The sequence below is a fragment of the Zea mays genome, chromosome 3 (assembly GCF_902167145.1).
Source record: "Zea mays cultivar B73 chromosome 3, Zm-B73-REFERENCE-NAM-5.0, whole genome shotgun sequence".
NCBI classification, from domain to species: Eukaryota; Viridiplantae; Streptophyta; class Magnoliopsida; order Poales; family Poaceae; genus Zea; species Zea mays.
Genome location: NC_050098.1, coordinates 39,234,277 through 39,250,622, shown reverse-complemented (window position 1 = coordinate 39,250,622; position 16,346 = coordinate 39,234,277). Strand labels below are relative to the sequence as shown.

General features: G+C 46.2%; 1 protein-coding gene across 3 annotated transcripts; it reads right to left on the bottom strand.

The window, feature by feature from the left end:
* Positions 1–8,335: 8,335 nt before the first annotated feature.
* On the bottom strand, positions 8,336–15,665 carry LOC100304285 (PQ-loop repeat family protein / transmembrane family protein). Of its 3 annotated transcripts, none has more exons than XM_008674820.4 (14): positions 15,287–15,544; positions 14,114–14,385; positions 13,899–13,941; positions 13,507–13,533; positions 13,328–13,426; positions 12,357–12,541; positions 11,945–12,119; positions 11,750–11,869; positions 11,467–11,583; positions 10,750–10,770; positions 10,112–10,170; positions 9,727–9,817; positions 8,883–8,991; positions 8,336–8,696 (listed from the first exon to the last, which is right to left on the bottom strand). In XM_008674820.4, exons 2-13 carry the CDS (start codon positions 14,350–14,352, stop codon positions 8,911–8,913), a joined length of 1,257 nt encoding a protein of 418 aa, XP_008673042.1. In that variant the 5' UTR covers positions 14,353–14,385; positions 15,287–15,544; the 3' UTR covers positions 8,336–8,696; positions 8,883–8,910. The 3 variants fall into 3 exon arrangements, 2 of the variants coding, with proteins under 2 accessions (XP_008673042.1, NP_001159199.1); NM_001165727.1 differs by having other exon boundaries at positions 8,357–8,696; positions 14,114–14,365; positions 15,287–15,475; XR_002267871.2 differs by having other exon boundaries at positions 8,374–8,696; positions 8,790–8,991; positions 14,114–14,365; positions 15,287–15,665.
* Positions 15,666–16,346: the final 681 nt, after the last annotated feature.

The window sequence follows — 16,346 nt, the reverse complement described above, 5'->3', positions numbered from 1 at the left end:
AGCAGTTGATATCATCGAAGTACGCTACTATCAAAGAACTCCGAGCTTCCAAGAAATCCATCGCCCAGGAGTTAGAAACTGTTCGGCTGGCTGCCAAGGTCGCCGAGGAAACTTCCGTTACTCTCAGAGCCCAGCGCGATAGAGCCATGGATAAGGCCATTCGGGGCGGGGCGAATCTTGATGAGGAGACCCGGCGTGGTTGTTCCCGAAGATATAAGGGCTGACGTGAATGTTGCCCCTGATTCCTCGAGCCGCCCTTCCTCATCGATTGCTCCTGAGAAAAATATCACAAAATAGAGAAACATTTTGCGTGCTTTGAGCGCGCGGTTAGCATGGTCAGACATTTGTTAGAGGACGTCATTTCAGTACTTGAACGACATTGTTATTCTCATATTGTTTCAGAATTCATCAGTTCGTAAATTTGCAGTAGTAAAATGATGTGCGATGGTTTTGAAACTTGTTTGCGGGATATAGAAGTCATCCCTATATGAATAATCATAAGCGCATCAGATCGCCTTAAGTCGCTGCTGACTTAAGTCGATTGCTTCCGTTAATAGGGTGTAGTGGTCACCCTGTATTGCGTGGGCGCGAGCATGTTGCACTGACTTAAGTCGCTGCTGACTTTAGCCAATTTCTCTGTTAGCAGGGCATAGTGGTCACCCCGAGTTAAGTAAGCGCGAGCATGTTGCACCGCCTTAAGTCGTTGCCGACTTAAGCCGATTGCTCCGTTAGCAGGGCATAGTGGTCACCCCGAGTTAAGTAAGCGCGAGCATGTTGCACCGCCTTAAGTCGTTGCCGACTTAAGCCGATTGCTCCGTTAGCAGGGCATAGTGGTCACCCCGAGTTAAGTAAGCGCGAGCATGTTGCACCGCCTTAAGTCGTTGCCGACTTAAGCCGATTGCTCCGTTAGCAGGGCATAATGGTCACCCCGAGTTAAGTAAGCGCGAGCATGTTGCACCGCCTTAAGTCGTTGCCGACTTAAGCCGATTGCTCCATTAGCAGGGCATAGTGGTCACCCCGAGTTAAGTAAGCGCGAGCATGTTGCACCGCCTTAAGTCGTTGCCGACTTAAGCCGATTGCTCCGTTAGCAGGGCATAGTGGTCACCCCGAGTTAAGTAAGCGCGAGCATGTTGCACCGCCTTAAGTCGTTGCCGACTTAAGCCGATTGCTCCGTTAGCAGGGCATAGTGGTCACCCCGAGTTAAGTAAGAATGCAAGTCAATCATGAACAAACTGAGTATCTTTGAAGCCCTTTTTTTATTGATGACATATTTCCATTTTACAGAGTACATCGTCGTCTCGATAGCTTTTGAAGTACAACTAGGGATAAAATTTCCTGAGGTGTTCTATATTCCAGGAGTTCCCGACTTCTGTGCCGTCCATCTGAGTGAGACGATATGATCCTGGCCGAGTGACTTCTGCTACTATGAAGGGTCCTTCCCATAAGGGCGATAACTTGTGCCGTCCCTCCCCCGTTAGAATTCGGCGAAGGACGAGATCTCCTACTGAGAAGGATCGCTGCCGCACGGCCTTGTCGTGATAGCGCCTTAGAGTCTGCTGGTATCGTGCTGATTGGGTTACTGCATTCAGCCGTTCTTCCTCGAGTACATCAATGTCCTCCAGCCTGGTGGCTTCGACTTCTGCTATGTTTTCGAAGATCAACCTTGGCGCTCCGAACTTGAGGTCGGCTGGTAATACTGCCTCTGACCCATAGACCATGAAGAAAGGAGTGTTTCCATGCAGAGCTCGGCTAGGCTGGGTTCTTAGGCTCCAGACGACATAGGGCAATTCTCTTATCCATTTTCCTGCGAACTTTTCATTCTTATCAAAGACCTTTTTCCTGAGTGCCTCCAGTATCATTCCATTGGCTCGCTCAACCTGCCCGTTGGCTCTTGGATGTGCTACAGAAGCGTACTTGATCTGAATGCTTTTTTTGCTCGCAAAAGTCGAAGAACTCTGAACTTGTGAAGTTGGATCCTAGGTCAGTTATGATGCTGTTTGGTATCCCGAATCTGAATATTATGTCTTGTATGAATTCCACGGCCTTAGCTGAGGTCAAAGAGGCAATGGGTTTGAATTCTATCCATTTGGTGAATTTGTCGATTGCTACCAGTACATGAGTGTATCCTCCTTGAGCTTTCTTGAAGGGTCCAATCATATCCAGTCCCCAGCACGCAAAGGGCCAAGTCACTGGTATGGTCTGCAGTTGCTGTGCTGGTAGATGTTGTTGCTTTGACAAGTACTGGCAAGCTTCGCACCTCTGAACTAACTCGGCTGCATCACTCTTCGCTGTTGGCCAATAGAATCCTGATCTGAAAACCTTCCCGACTAGTGTCTTGGACGCCGCATGTATTCCACATTGCCCGGCATGGACCTCCTCCAGAAGTCGCTTCCCAGTAGATGAGAGAATGCACTTCATGAGGACTCTGATGCACCCCTTCTGTATAATGTCTCCCCAATGAGTGTGTAGTGAGCCGACTGTCTGGCAATGCGCTCAGCTGCATTTTTATCATCTGGTTCCTCTTCATTCTTTATATACCTGATGATTGGCCTTCTCCAGTCATCAGAATCTGACTCGGGTTGATTTATAATATTACACTCTTCTGCTTGATCCATTGAGATGCTCGGCTGTAGTATTTCTTGTACAAAGACTCCAGGTGGGACCTGAGTTCGACTGGATCCTAGCTTGGACAACACATCGGCTGCCGTGTTCCGATCTCTTTCTACATGATGAAATTCCAGACCCTCAAATTTATCTTCTAGCTTTCGGACGGCAGTGCAGTACTTTCCCATTGAATCGCTTGAACAATCCCACTCCTTGTTTATCTGGCTGATGACTACCAGAGAGTCTCCGTATACCATCAGTCTCTTGATGCCCAATGATATGGCGATGTTCAATCCATGGATCAGAGCTTCATACTCGGCTGCATTGTTGTAGGCCGGAAACAGCAACTGGAGGGCATATTTGAGGTGCTCGCCTCCAGGTGCGGCGAAGAGAATTCGCGCTCCTGCTCCCTGCAGCTTCAGCGAGCCATCAAAATACATTCGCCATACTTCTGCAGTCTCTGGGTTATCTGGTACTTGCTGTTCAGTCCACTCTGATACGAAATCAACCAGTGCTTGAGTTTTGATGGCAGTGCGAGGTCGGAACTCGATGTCATGAGATCCCAGCTCACAAGCCCACTTGGCTATTCGGCCAATGGCTTCTTTGTTGTGAAGAATATCCCCTATCGGAAAACCAGTGACTACTATGACTTTGTGGTCATCAAAGTAGTGACGTAGCTTGCGGGCAGTTAGAAGTACTGCATATAATAGCTTCTGAACTTGAGGATACTTTTTCTTCGAGGGACCCAGAACTTCACTGATGAAGTAAACAGGATGTTGCACTGGGTAGGCATGTCCTTCTTCTGCTCGCTCGACTACCAACGCGGTGCTTACCACGTGAGTCGTGCAAAGAGATATACAGTAGCAGATCTTCAGCTGGTTGAGTTGACGTAGCTCGTCGTGGTGGCTTCAGTATTGGTGGTGTTGTCAAGAATTTCTTCAGTGCATCTAGAGCTTCCTGTGCCTCTGAAGTCCACTGAAACTTATCCACCTTCTTGAGTAACTTGTAAAATGGTAAACCTTTTTCCCCCAGCCTGGATATAAATCTGCTCAGAGCTGCCATACATCCAGTAAGTCGCCGAACCTTCTTTTGTGATCGAGGTGCTTCCATCTTCATGATAGCTTCAATCTTATCCGGATTAGCCTCAATTCCCCGGTGGCTGACAATAAACCCGAGTAACTTTCCTGCTGGTACCCCAAAAACACATTTTTCGGGATTAAGCTTCCATCGATACCGCCTCAGACTGTTGAAAACCAGATGTAAGTCTTCGATGAAGTTTTCCGAGTTCTCCGTTTTGATTACCACGTCATCCACGTAGGCCTCCACACGCTTGCCCCAGTGATCGGCTAAGCATGTTTGAATAGCTCTCTGATAAGTTGCTCCAGCGCTTTTGAGACCGAACGGCATGGAGGTATAACATAAAGCACCGAACGGAGTGATGAACGCTGTTTTTTCCTCGTCTTCCTTTGCCAAACTAATCTGATGGTATCCAGAATAGCAATCCAGGAAAGACAGCACAGAACATCCAGCGGTGGAGTCCACCAACTGATCTATCCTCGGGAGCCCGAAGGGATCCTTCGGACAGTGCTTGTTGAGATCAGTATAGTCGACGCACATGCGCCAATCCACTTTATTCTTTTTGAGTACAAGAATAGGGTTGGCTAACCACTCAGGGTGTAACACCTCTCTAATAAATCCAACCGCGACCAAGCGAGCTAACTCGACGCGAATGGCCTCTCTCTTGTCGGGCGTGAAACGACGTAGTTTTTGCCGAATCGGCCTCGCCTGGGGATAGACCTTCAGTTTGTGCTCGGCCAGTTCTCTTGGGACTCCCGGCATATCCGCAGGTTGCCATGCGAATACATCTCGGTTATCTTGCAGAAACTAGACGAGCGTGCTTTCCTATTTGTCGTCCAGGCTGGAGCTGATGATGGCAGTCTTGCGTTCATCAGCGAACCCCAGGTTGATCCTTTTAGTTTCTTCAGTCGGCCGCATAGAGGTTGCGGCCTGAGCTTCGTTCGCCGGTACCGCAAGGTCCTCCTCAGGCTTAGAATTCGCCTGTGTTGAAGAAATTGTCGACAGCTTGGTGGTGAGGGCCGCTTGGATGGCCACTCGGAAACACTCTGCGGCGCCTTGGAAGTCGGCGCGCACAGTTATGATTCCTTGTGGTCCTGGCATCTTCAGTATCATGTACGTGTAATGAGGAATGGCCATGAATTTGGCCAATCCCGGCCTCCCGATGATGGCGTTGTACCCGCAGTCGAAGTTCGCCACTTCGAACCTCAGGAACTTGGTCCTGTAGTTCTCCGAAGTTCCGAAGGTGACGGGCATGTAGATGTGGCCCAGCGGGTATTCCCCTTCAGTCGGCACGATGCCGAAGAAGGGAGTGTCCGACTCGTGGAGCTCTTTGAGGTGAACTCCCAAGCCTTGGAGTGTCCGGGGGAAGGTGACGTTGATGCTGCTCCCCCCGTCCACCAACACCTTCTTCACCCTGCTCTCTCGGATCACCGGATCGACGAGGAGCGGGTATTTGCCTGGGTGGTCGAAGTTGAGCCATTGATCCGCCCGGGTGAAAGTGATCGGGTGCTCTGACCACCGGTACGGGGCGGGAGGACCGGTGGTCGCCACCAGTATCTGGCGATCGTTGAGCTTTTGTTGTCTTCTGTTCTCCTGCGATCCATGTCCGCCAAAGATGACGTTGACCTCCCTGTCAACGCGCGGGAAAGCTCCTCCTCCTCCATCCTCCTGCTGCTGGGGTTGTCGTGGTTCTTCTGGTCCTCCCCTCGGCGGAGGAGGAGGTAGAGGTTGGAAGGGTCGGCCGTGCCCGACGGAATGCTTGAAGTCCCGGCAGTTCCGAAGAGTGTGGCGCATGTCCTTGTGGTACGGGCACTGGGCGTCGAGGATGTCGTCCAGCGTGCGCTCGCCTCCGCGAGGTCCTCCCCAGGCGCGAGAGGCTGGTGGTCCGGCGGCGTGTACTTCTTCGTGAGGTCTCTTCTCCCAGCGTTTGTCGGGCTGCTGGTTCGCGTCGCGTCGTGGTGCTGCCGGTGCGGGCTTCGCTCCTCCGATGAGGTCCTGGGCTCGCTCGTCGGCGGTGATGTAGAGGTCGGCTTCCCGAAATAGCTCCTCGGAGGTAGTCGGCGCCTTCTGTAATATGGCTCGGACAAAAGCCGAGTCGTTGGATCCTCTGTAGAAGTCCTCGATCACGGCCGCCTCCGTGACCTCGGGGATACGATTTCTCATGGTCTGGAACCTTTTAAGGTACGACCGGAGAGTTTCGTCCCCCGGCGCTTGATGGATTTGAGGTCCCATGGTTGTGCTGGTTTGTCGGAGAGGGACTGGAAGTTGGCGGTGAAGCGTCGACTGAAGTCGCCCCAGTCGTCGATGCAGTGTCAGGGTAGATGTCGCAGCCATTGCAGCGCGTCTTGCCCGAGGACAATGGGTAAGTACACGGTCATCACGTCTTCGGACGCCCCGGCAGCTCGAGCAGCGGTGGTGTAGACGGCTAGCCAGCCCCCTGGATCCTGCTTAGGTTCATATTTGTCGACATTGGATACCTTGAAGTTAGGAGGCCATTGGATGGCCCTAAGGCGTGGAGTAAGAGCAGACACTCCACACGTGTCCTCCTGTCGTCGTGGATGATGTCTGTCCTGGGGAGGGGAGTAGTTGTTGTGGTTCCTCGACCGTCCCCGGGTGGTACCGCCAGTCGAGGCCGTTGCCGACTCAGTTCTGGTGGCCTGGCTCCGAGCTGGGATGCCATGATCCCTGTCGTACTCCTCCCGGCGGCGGATCTCGTTCTCGTGCCGTCGTTCACACGAAGCATTGATGGAGCTTCGCGCGTCTCGGCGACTGTTGATGGCGTGTCGTAGATCGTTCGGCGGGTGAGCAAGCGGTAGAAGATGGTTGGCTGCCTGGGTGAACAGTCGTCGGTAGCCCTCGGCGTCGGGAGTCCGAGGGAGTCCATCAGCTATCCGAGCTAATACTCCTCCAACTTCGCTAGGCGTGTTCATGGCTCGGGCGAAGTCGGGATTCAGGTTGCGCCCGAAGAATGGATTCTCCCGGCGTTGCCTTGCATCTTGCTCGGCTTGTTCCTGAGCCCGGGGCGATCACGTCGTCGGGAGTTCCTTCGTTCTCTGAAGACTCGTTCCTCCGGAGTTTCTCCTATCTCCGAGACCTCGTCCCGCGAGACAGGTTGCTCCGGATCCCGTTCTCCGGCCGCGTGATGTCGTCGAACGTTCCTGCGCCGGTTTCTCCGTCGGCGGGATTCTCGTTGAGGTGGTTCTTCTCCGGGTGCGGTTGGCTCGTCGTCGGAGACGGGAGGCGACTCCACTCTCCCGATGAAGAGGACGTCGGGATAGAATGGTGCTGCTGTCGTGGCGACCTTCTTTCCGTTCTCCTTTGAGGGTGGAGGAACGGAAAGAACAATTTGCTTCCCCTTGGTCTCCTTCCCCGCGATCTGTGTCCATTCTTTTGTCGGGGAAGTAGACAGTGGAGTTCTCCGGGTCAGCGGGCTCTCGGCCCCTGACTTTCTGAAGGCGATCTTTTCCCGGAGAACTTCTCCGATATCTTCGGAGTTTGTTGGAGGAGACTTCTTTTCCGGCGGATCTGCAATGCGGTGTAGAGTTCCCTCTTCATCTGCTACGGATGAGATTGTTCCGAAGCAGAATACGGATCCGGGACGGAGGGTGATCTTGCTGTGGAAGGTGACGGCCATTGAGCTAGCTTGGATCGTCGACACACCCCCTACCTGGCGCACCAGCTGTCGGTGTTTTGGGTCCGACCGCACACCCGGGGTTGCCCCTCGAGGTGTTTTTAGGAGTAGGACGGTGTCGACGACTGTAGCAAAATGGTTCGTGCCAGATGCACGAGGGATAGTGGACAATGTGTACAAGTTCGGGCCGCTTAGAGATGCGTAACACCCTACGTCCTGGTGAGTATGCTTGATGAATGAGGTTACAAGAGAGCTCTCCGAATTGAGAATGTAGAGAGTTGAGGTGGGTGGCTGAGTAATAGGGTCGATCGTTCTGAAGGGCTCGCACCAATCCGGCCTCATGTCAACCTGCTTTGCTGATTGTCCCTCCTCAGGCCCACGAAAGAATGACCTTACGATTTATTAGGCCCTTGGGCTTTTCGTGGGGTCTTTTACTCTTCCAGTGGACCCGGGGGATATCTGTCCCCCACAGACTTATTTTATAAACTTGAGCTCACAAATTTTCTCTTATTTGGTCTCTGTATAGTGGAATTATATCATTATATAATCTCTATTCGTTCAGTCAGTCGTTGTGAACTCTCTTTTAATCGCTCACTTCATTGACCCTCTTTTAATCGCTCACTTTATTACCGTGTTGTACCAAGACATATTGGATGAAATAAACAATAACATCAGTTAGTCAAATCAAAAAATATTATACGAAGTAGAGACAATCAATAAAAATATTGAAAATTTTTTTGTGGATAGTTTACGTGGGTATTTTTATAAGCCACGCAACGCACGGCCAACAGACTAGTTTTAAATAATGTGATTCTAAGTATATCTATTTTTCTATTTTTAAAAAATTAAATTTGTGATTTAATTAAGATGTTCAGCATCACGCAGGCGGTCAAAATAAAGGAACCAGCAGCGAAACTTGTGAGCAACTAAAACGAGAATAGGCGCATTTTTAATTCGACGAATGTACATTTCTCGGGCAAGTTTCTGCAGCACAAAAAAAGGGGAAGGAAAAAAAATTGAATGTAAAGCAAAAGCAGACCAGTTACATCTAATCTCTCATATAAATAAATATTCCCTCCGTCGTTTCAAAAATAAACTAACAGGTAACAAATATTTGAGAACAAATATTCGAGAACAGAGATAATGAACCAATATTCGAGAACAGTGATAATATTATACAAGACGTTTTGATACTACAAGACAAATTAAGTGCACAAGCCTCTCCACAAGAGATGACGCCGTGAGAACTACCCTCCCCAAGCAGCAACCAGTGAAATGACGCTCCAAATCTGTCCCGACTCCTGAGTATGAGTGGTGCTCTTCACGTAAGAATGATGCTGCTACCCAGAGCCAGTTGTATGAGGTACTCATTTCAGCTTCAGTTCTGCATACGCACGTATACAACAATAGAATAGAGTGAATATGCCTCCTACATTCTATCTCCCTACTTCAGTTTGACACATCATTCAAGACTTACATTATACTCAAAATTGCGAATTCTGTACAAGGGTTCCCATCAGACCACAACTACAGTGCAGCATAACAAATGTTCATAATAGGAGAACCAGACCTTTGTACTGAAGAAGAAACCATTTCTGTCAGGCTTTATCTGCTTTGTCGTGCTCATCTGAAAGCTCCCTTTGCTTCCGATAATGGAAATAAAGGAACTGAAGAATGATCTGTGCAACATGGTTAAGGGCTGTCCACTAAAAGTAAATTAACAATACAACTATTCCAAATATTTTGTGCAGCAAAGTTGGAGAATATTTTATCAGTGGAGCATAGGTTAACAGGTTCACATAAAACCAACATGTGCGGTTACTGCATGAGGACTGTTGAAGTATATAAGTGAATTGACTACCTTCTTCCATCAGTTTAATTTTTTGGGTTGAACCGCTTAGTACGCTCATCCCATTTTTTTGTGAACATTGACGCACACAAAAATGACTGGATTCGTCTATCAATCTGGTTTTTTGTGAACATTGACGCACACAAAAATGACTGGATTCGTCTATCAATCTGGTGCGTATTTTAAATTAGGAATAGCTTTTAAAAATATGTTTTATCCTACATTTTATTATCAATGCTATAAAATCAGCGGGGTCTTAAATGTGATTTGAATATGAAGCTATTGGTGCCGCTATCTATGTTGAGTATTCATATAATTTGACTAATTATTGGTCAATATTTAACTTCTACATGGCCACATGGGTTGACCTCAACCAAAAGGAATCAGAGGTTAACATTGTCACGGCCAAGTATAAAGGGTACTTGCTGTGTACTCAGTACTCACCTAAGGGCCTGTCTTTTTCTGTAACTAATATTCTTCTCAAACGTTTGTTTTATTTATACTCAGACAAGTATTATGGAGTAGAAACATATTGTGACCAAAGTAGGAGAGGTGTAAAGGATACAAAAGAATCCAGCAAAACACATCCTCCAGCGTCTACGAGCCACGGGAGATTTGGTCCAACTTTCGACCAGTCCAAGCTATTTACAAGTATGCTGCATTGAAAAAAGAAGCAATGAGAAAACAGTAATGCATTCCACCAGGTTTCGAGATCACACAAAAAGAGAAGATGACATGGGAGAACAGTGTGATAACTTGTGCAGACTACATAACACGATAAAGGAAGCTAATGTCTCACAAGATCACTTTGACAGAATGGCATACAACTCTTCCTAAAAATAATAACAGATGCAATTAAATTAAGAAGATTATTCTATAGAAATTGTACCTTGTAGCTAGGCAAGACACTACTAGGGAAAAAATCTATGGAATTTGGGTTCATGGATTACCTTCCTACATATGTTGAATTTCCCAGTAAAGCAAAGGTAAACATTAATGGATTCAACCCCTGAAATATTATAAATCACATTAATTAGCATTGTAACAGGGAAAAGGCATTAGAGGATTGTAGGTACCAATTGGACATTTGACACAAACAAAATGTTCACAAAACTAGCTCTTATTCAAAATTTCAAATGGTAGGTTTAGAAGTAGATGGCTATTAGTACAGCTCACTCTTATTTGACATCGAGAAAACGTGAGAGATTTCTGAAGTTCTGATCCCGACTCAATTCAAAAGACAACATCTTCCCCCTCTAGGTTACATTGGACATTAAACTAATGGCTCTTTATATTTTGTTATAGATACATGATCTCCTGTTGTCCAATTTAAGAAATAGAAAATGAACTGCAATCCAAATGCCAACAGGGGTAAATGTAACTTCTTTATGATGACTAATTCTATTTTGCTGTTCACCTTTTTTACCTAAACTTTTTCTGGGTAAATCTGTATGCTTTAAGTTAAAAACTGCCTATTTAATTACTTTATTAAATAGTGAATAATTACAAACAGTCAAATAGATAAGAAAAGGTGGAGGTGTTTGTAAAACAAGTAATAGAATATCTATGGAGATGAACGTAGACTTACCTCAGCGTGGCCTCTTTGCATCTGCAGGGTAGTAAAGAAAGTTCAGAAGTCAGAACATACTACGAGGCATTATGTTATTATTTATACAGAGCATCTCTTAACTAAAATAGCTATATATAAGTAACGAAAAAACTTTTCATTAAGGAGATGTATGGTACAAATACAAATATTAAGATTATTGCCCCTATGCAGTAACCCAGTATTGTACCACCGGAACATATTTCCTGTTTGTTTCTTTTCATTATGAAGAATTGGAATCTAACTAATGTAGTAGGCTATTTTTTAGAATATGACATTTCACAACTTTCCAAAGTTTATATATAAGCTTATCTCAAATTCATGAGGTGAGAGATGGAAATTGATTCTATAGATTTACATGCTACTTTTTTAATGTAGCACTTGCACACTCTTCTACTTGATTCTCTATAGCATAAGTGTAGTGTATAACCATCTCTCTCATATGATTTAGGATAATATACAAATATACTACATATACAAATATATTAACTTAATTAGTTTGTGTCTAAACTATAATTATTAGAATGGAATTCAATTCCAACGAAACAAACGCGGCCAAGATAAATCTTTTTTAAATGTAAATTTTCTGCAAGAGAAATCATGAAAAGTAAATGTTCGGACATTGTGAAGTCTCATGTTTAACAATTTTCTGCAAGAGAAATCATGAAAAGTAAATGTTCGGACTTTGTGAAGTCTCACGTTTAACAAAATCTGGGGAAGGCGCCCACCCATATAAATTATTGCCATAGCCCAACCAAGATAGCGTCCAATTTCACTTCCATTGCCATGGCTGAGCGATGAATTTCCATGACCCTCCTATGGCATAAGAACAAATTAATTAAGACGTCATTAATCACCGTTGGAGTTACAGTAAAACTTATACCAAATTATTTAATTCATGTGAACTGAGTGATCTGGAAACCATGTTCTGTGTCAGCAACTCAACGCACATGGGCTGACTGGAGGGAAACTGTAAGCTTACCACAAACACTAAAAGCCTTCTTCCAACTGGTATGACAGTTCCACTTGGCATCTCCCTATGTGTGTTTCCAATCAAAATGTGCAAGAGACACGTACCCAATAGAAGACCCATCCATGGTGCCTGAAACATTAATAAACACTTATGTAGTTCCAAACCTCACGATATTACGTAGCAAGTTGACTGCAGTTAACTTACCACTGAGAGGGCATTTTTTGTAACAGTAGATGGTGCAGAATGTGCTGGAGCGATTTCACCAATTAAAGATCCCCTTTGATCATTCGTTTGTGGAGGAGTCATTAACGATTGACGATTACTGCCCAACCATGTACCAGCAGTTGGCACTGGACTCCTGGACAAAGATCTTGCTGACCTGTACAATCAACTACAAACTTATAAATTCATGAACATGTATTTGACTATTTGTTAGCATATTGCACAGTACTGACTAGTGAAAGCAGAAAAGTAGCAACTTACAAGCATACTTCTTGAGTTATCAGGTCCATACAAATAAAGAAAAAATATATAACATTTGTTCTAACAGATGGTGGACAATAGCTTCTATAAAGGAAAGAAATGTAGGGAAAATTAAGCAGCTCAAGAACATTACATGTAGTAGTAGTCGGTGTTGGGGCTGCTTCCATGGTATTGGTCGACCAATTTCACATTAACAGGAATAGGTGAGCTTGGAATAAGGACTGTAGCATCTGACCCGTTGTTTCTGGATAACACACCGTCCTTGGCACCCAAAAGCCTTTCACGTAATGATGCATCCGCACGTTGATGCTTTTGAGCCTGAAAGCCACGGGTGTTCCCAAAAGAGAGGAGACAATATATTTAGAAACCAGTTAGAGTAGAAGTTATGTAACAATATCAAGTGAACATGCCCTAAATTGAATAAATGTTCACATGTCAAATCAAGGATGATTCAGTAAGACAAGAAAGAGCACATAAAGAACACTGAACTACTAAGCTATGAGGTGGGACCCCAAGCGAATTTATGAATGCACAAGTACAAGCTATATATGGTTGGCTTATCACAGTTGTTAACAGAGTGATACTGTCAGGGCCTAAGGAGGCCCACGGAGGGCCTATGGCTGCATAGGCCCTCCAAGGGAGATTAGATAAGAATAGTTAGAGATAAAGTGATACTGTCAGGGCCTAAGGAGGCCCACGGAGGGCCTATGGCTGCATAGGCCCTCCAAGGAAGATTAGATAAGAATAGTTAGAGATAAGATTAGAAGATTAGTTGAGATTATCTAGAAAGGTTATCAGTAAGTAGTTGTTGAGAGTTCTTAGGAGAGTTTAAGGAGATAAGAATCTCTAGCTAGATAGGGGCGATCAGCTGGCCTATTTATGTAATCAATAGATGAGAAATAATGTAGTCAATAATTAGAAGGGAGAAACCCTCTTGCTCGGCCGTGGGCATGGGCCCCTGACCGACGTTCCTGCACATCGATACCCCTATCCAATCCCTCACCGATCTAGCCCATAACAGATACATGAATTTGTTAAGACCCAGAACAAATTTCATAAGAAAAGGGTGCCAACATAATTATCTGCATGACTAGGAGCAACCACCTTGCTAGCTGCCCTGGATTTTTTTGCTTCAAGACGATGGTAGATGTGGCTATAGTATATCGTCTGTACGGTAAGAATTAGAGTTGTGATGGTATATAGCTGCATTGCAAAAGCCAAGTTCAATCATTACACTGCAGGAACCAAAATAAATATCAGCGAAACTTGGAATTATGCCTTACCAGTGCCATGTACATCTGAGTTGGCAGCTGCAATATGAACAAAATGAAAATATTATATTTGGCACTTAAGAAAAAAAAATCTCATGCAATCTCAGTGTAAAAAGGAAAAAGGTGAATATATCAATGCAAACTAGTAACTAGAGCGATTTAATAGCAAGCAACATAAGAATCATCTTATACAGATGCCACTTCGTTGCAAATATTAACACAGATCTATTTGGAACTTAGTCAATTTCAGATGTATAATTGGAACTCCTGTCTAACTGTCCATATTCTGCTGCGCCATAGTGTGCTGAGTTTTTTTTTTGAATGTAAGTGTGCGCTTTATGAATAATTGTAAATGTACTATAAAAGTTAATAATTACGTTTTAAGTATAAGTAATGGATCTTACAGTAGCAGGTTCGAGGAAGCAGCCAACAAGGTTAAACAAATCCCTGCACAATCATAGAAGCATAAGATGGAATTATATAGGGATCCACGCTTAACATCGAGGTATAAGTACAATTATCGAGACATGATATAAATCACATGCAAGGAGCCCAAGACATGTGAAATAATATAATCGCATCCAGTTCCAAGGAGCATAAGACATCTGAAACAGCATACCCAACAATCCAGGTCATAAGAAAAGCGACAGAGAGTCCTTCTGTTGACTTCTGTCTGTAATTTGTCATTATCTGTGGCACCTCGGCGAAGCCCCAGCTTATGACACTGATTAGCCCAAGTGCCAGGGCAGCACCTTCCTTCTGGCTGCACAAGCAGTACCTCAAGTAGATTCGGGCCCATTCTGCGCAGTGCCGGGTCGCTGGGCAGCTTGCAGGAGGTGCTCCACCGAGAACACCCATACCTGCAACAGACCTGAGGCACAAATTGCGTATCTTTATTAAGCATTATCATGCTGCTCTCTGTACAGGAAACAGCTAGAGTCAAATTTGCATTACGTATCTTTTTTTTTTATTTCTCTATTCAACACAAAAAGATGGAACCAACAATGGAACAAACTGCTTCAATTCAACCTTTCAGAAAAGTGAAGCATAAATTATCAACTGGCGTGCTCAACTAAGCTAAATAACAAATGGGGTCAAAACAGAATATACGGACGGGCACGAATCTCTCACGTGGTCCTCAGTTCCCCATCAGGGGTAGGAGGACTAGTGTCTGAAAGGATGCACCAACAACTGACACATTTTGAATTCAAATCCTCCAAACTGCAGCCTATGTATCAACGCCTCCGAATCGACTGCAGCCTATGTATCAACGCCTCCGAATCGACTCTGGCAACGAAGGATCGACACGGATTAACTGATACTAGTAGATTTGTTGGAACATGAAAAGTGGTGAGGTTGCCTCTCTTTTTTTTCAAAAATATGTATCAACGCCACTGGTCCCAGCCCCAGATTCGAGGATAATAACAGACAACCAAAATTGAGAGTGGCAAAATAGCAAATTTTTCAGATTCGAGGTGGTTTGAACAAACCGTACGGGACGGCCTAGCGTCATCGTCCTTCCTGTAAATAAAAAAAATAAACGAAAGAAAAAAAAGAAGGATAATTCAAACTGAGCGCACCAACCCGGGCAGGCTTAACCTGTCAGAGCGTCATCGCCAAGAAGAACACGTCCCGAAAATCTCCCCAATGCGGTAAAACCGAACGCGCAGGCACACTCCCGGTCCCGGCAGCACCGACAAAACCAATCTCGCCGGCGGGACGAAGCAAAGCAACAGACGAGAATTTGGCAAGCGGGAGTAGGAACAGGGACGAGGAGGCTGGTACCACGTACCGAGACGGGGACAGGGGGAGACGAGGCGGGGCAGGGCAGGGGAGGTTCGAAGACCTGGTGCCAGAGCGGCTCTTCCTTCTCCGGAGCCCGAGGACGATGGAGCTGGGGAGAAAACGACGGGAAGGAAGGCGGGTTCGAGGAGGGCGGAATCGAAGCCTAGACGGGGAGGTCTGGGGGAGGGGAAGAGGCGTCGACGCGATCTTTATTTACCAGCCGCCGCTCTTGCCCTTCCCTCGAGAGGCCCTTCTCTTTCGGGGGGGGTTGCGCTGCGCCGCGTGGCTGCCCGCTACTGGTCACCGCTGCGGTATTACCCTGGCCGGGGCCCCGCCCGTTAGACCTCGCCTCGTGGGACAGGCTCGGACTCCTGCGGTCCTGCCGCAGATGGCTCGCGCTGCGCGGCTGCGCCACGTATGTGGCACGTAACCTCCGGCCGGGCGTCGACGCGTTTCTGGGTGTGGACGTGGCAGTGGCAGTGGCAGTGGCACAGGCACGCTGCACGCACGTCCGAATTTTTTGTATTTTAGCCCCTAAACCGAAGTAAATTCACGTTTAGACCTAAAAAAATTTTAAATGCAGTTTTGGACCCTTTGCTCGGCGCCATAGGCCGTGGCGCCGAGCTAACACAGCTCGGCGCCACAGCCTATGGCGCCGAGCTGTGACGTGGCCGCAACGGCTAGTTGCGTCCAGGGCTTACCTGGCTCTGACGTGGCGGCGGCGCGGCCTCGTAGCTCGGCGCCACAGATCTTGGCGCCGAGCTACGAATGCCTATAAAAACGCCCGCGCGGCTGGCCGAGAGCAGCTCATTTCATCCCATTTCCAAACTTCGTCAAAAATTGCTGGATTCAAAGATTTGAGTTGGTTCACTTCGTAGGCCAAGGTATGATTTCCAACTGATTCGTTTTGTATATTGGGTTGTTAGTTAAATAATTTGTATACACCTATTATATTATTATTTCGAATATTATAATAGGTATTCGTTTGTGTAGACTTATTATAAAGCATAATAGGTACAAGTGATAATTATAATCGTTTATTAGATGAAAGACATGTACCGAGAGGC

What these genes read in the sequence shown, in the direction of transcription:
- LOC100304285 (XM_008674820.4), bottom strand. Translation starts at nt 14,352, where the DNA reads ATGGGTGTTCTCGGTGGAGCACCTCCTGCAAGCTGCCCAGCGACCCGG. An exon ending in AATCCAGGGCAGCTAGCAAG is followed by an intron (nt 12,542 to 13,327) that starts GTGGTTGCTCCT and finishes CGTGGCTTTCAG; the next exon opens with GCTCAAAAGCATCAACGTGC. An exon ending in AATTCAACATATGTAGGAAG is followed by an intron (nt 9,818 to 10,111) that starts GTAATCCATGAA and finishes TTTTCAATGCAG; the next exon opens with CATACTTGTAAATAGCTTGG.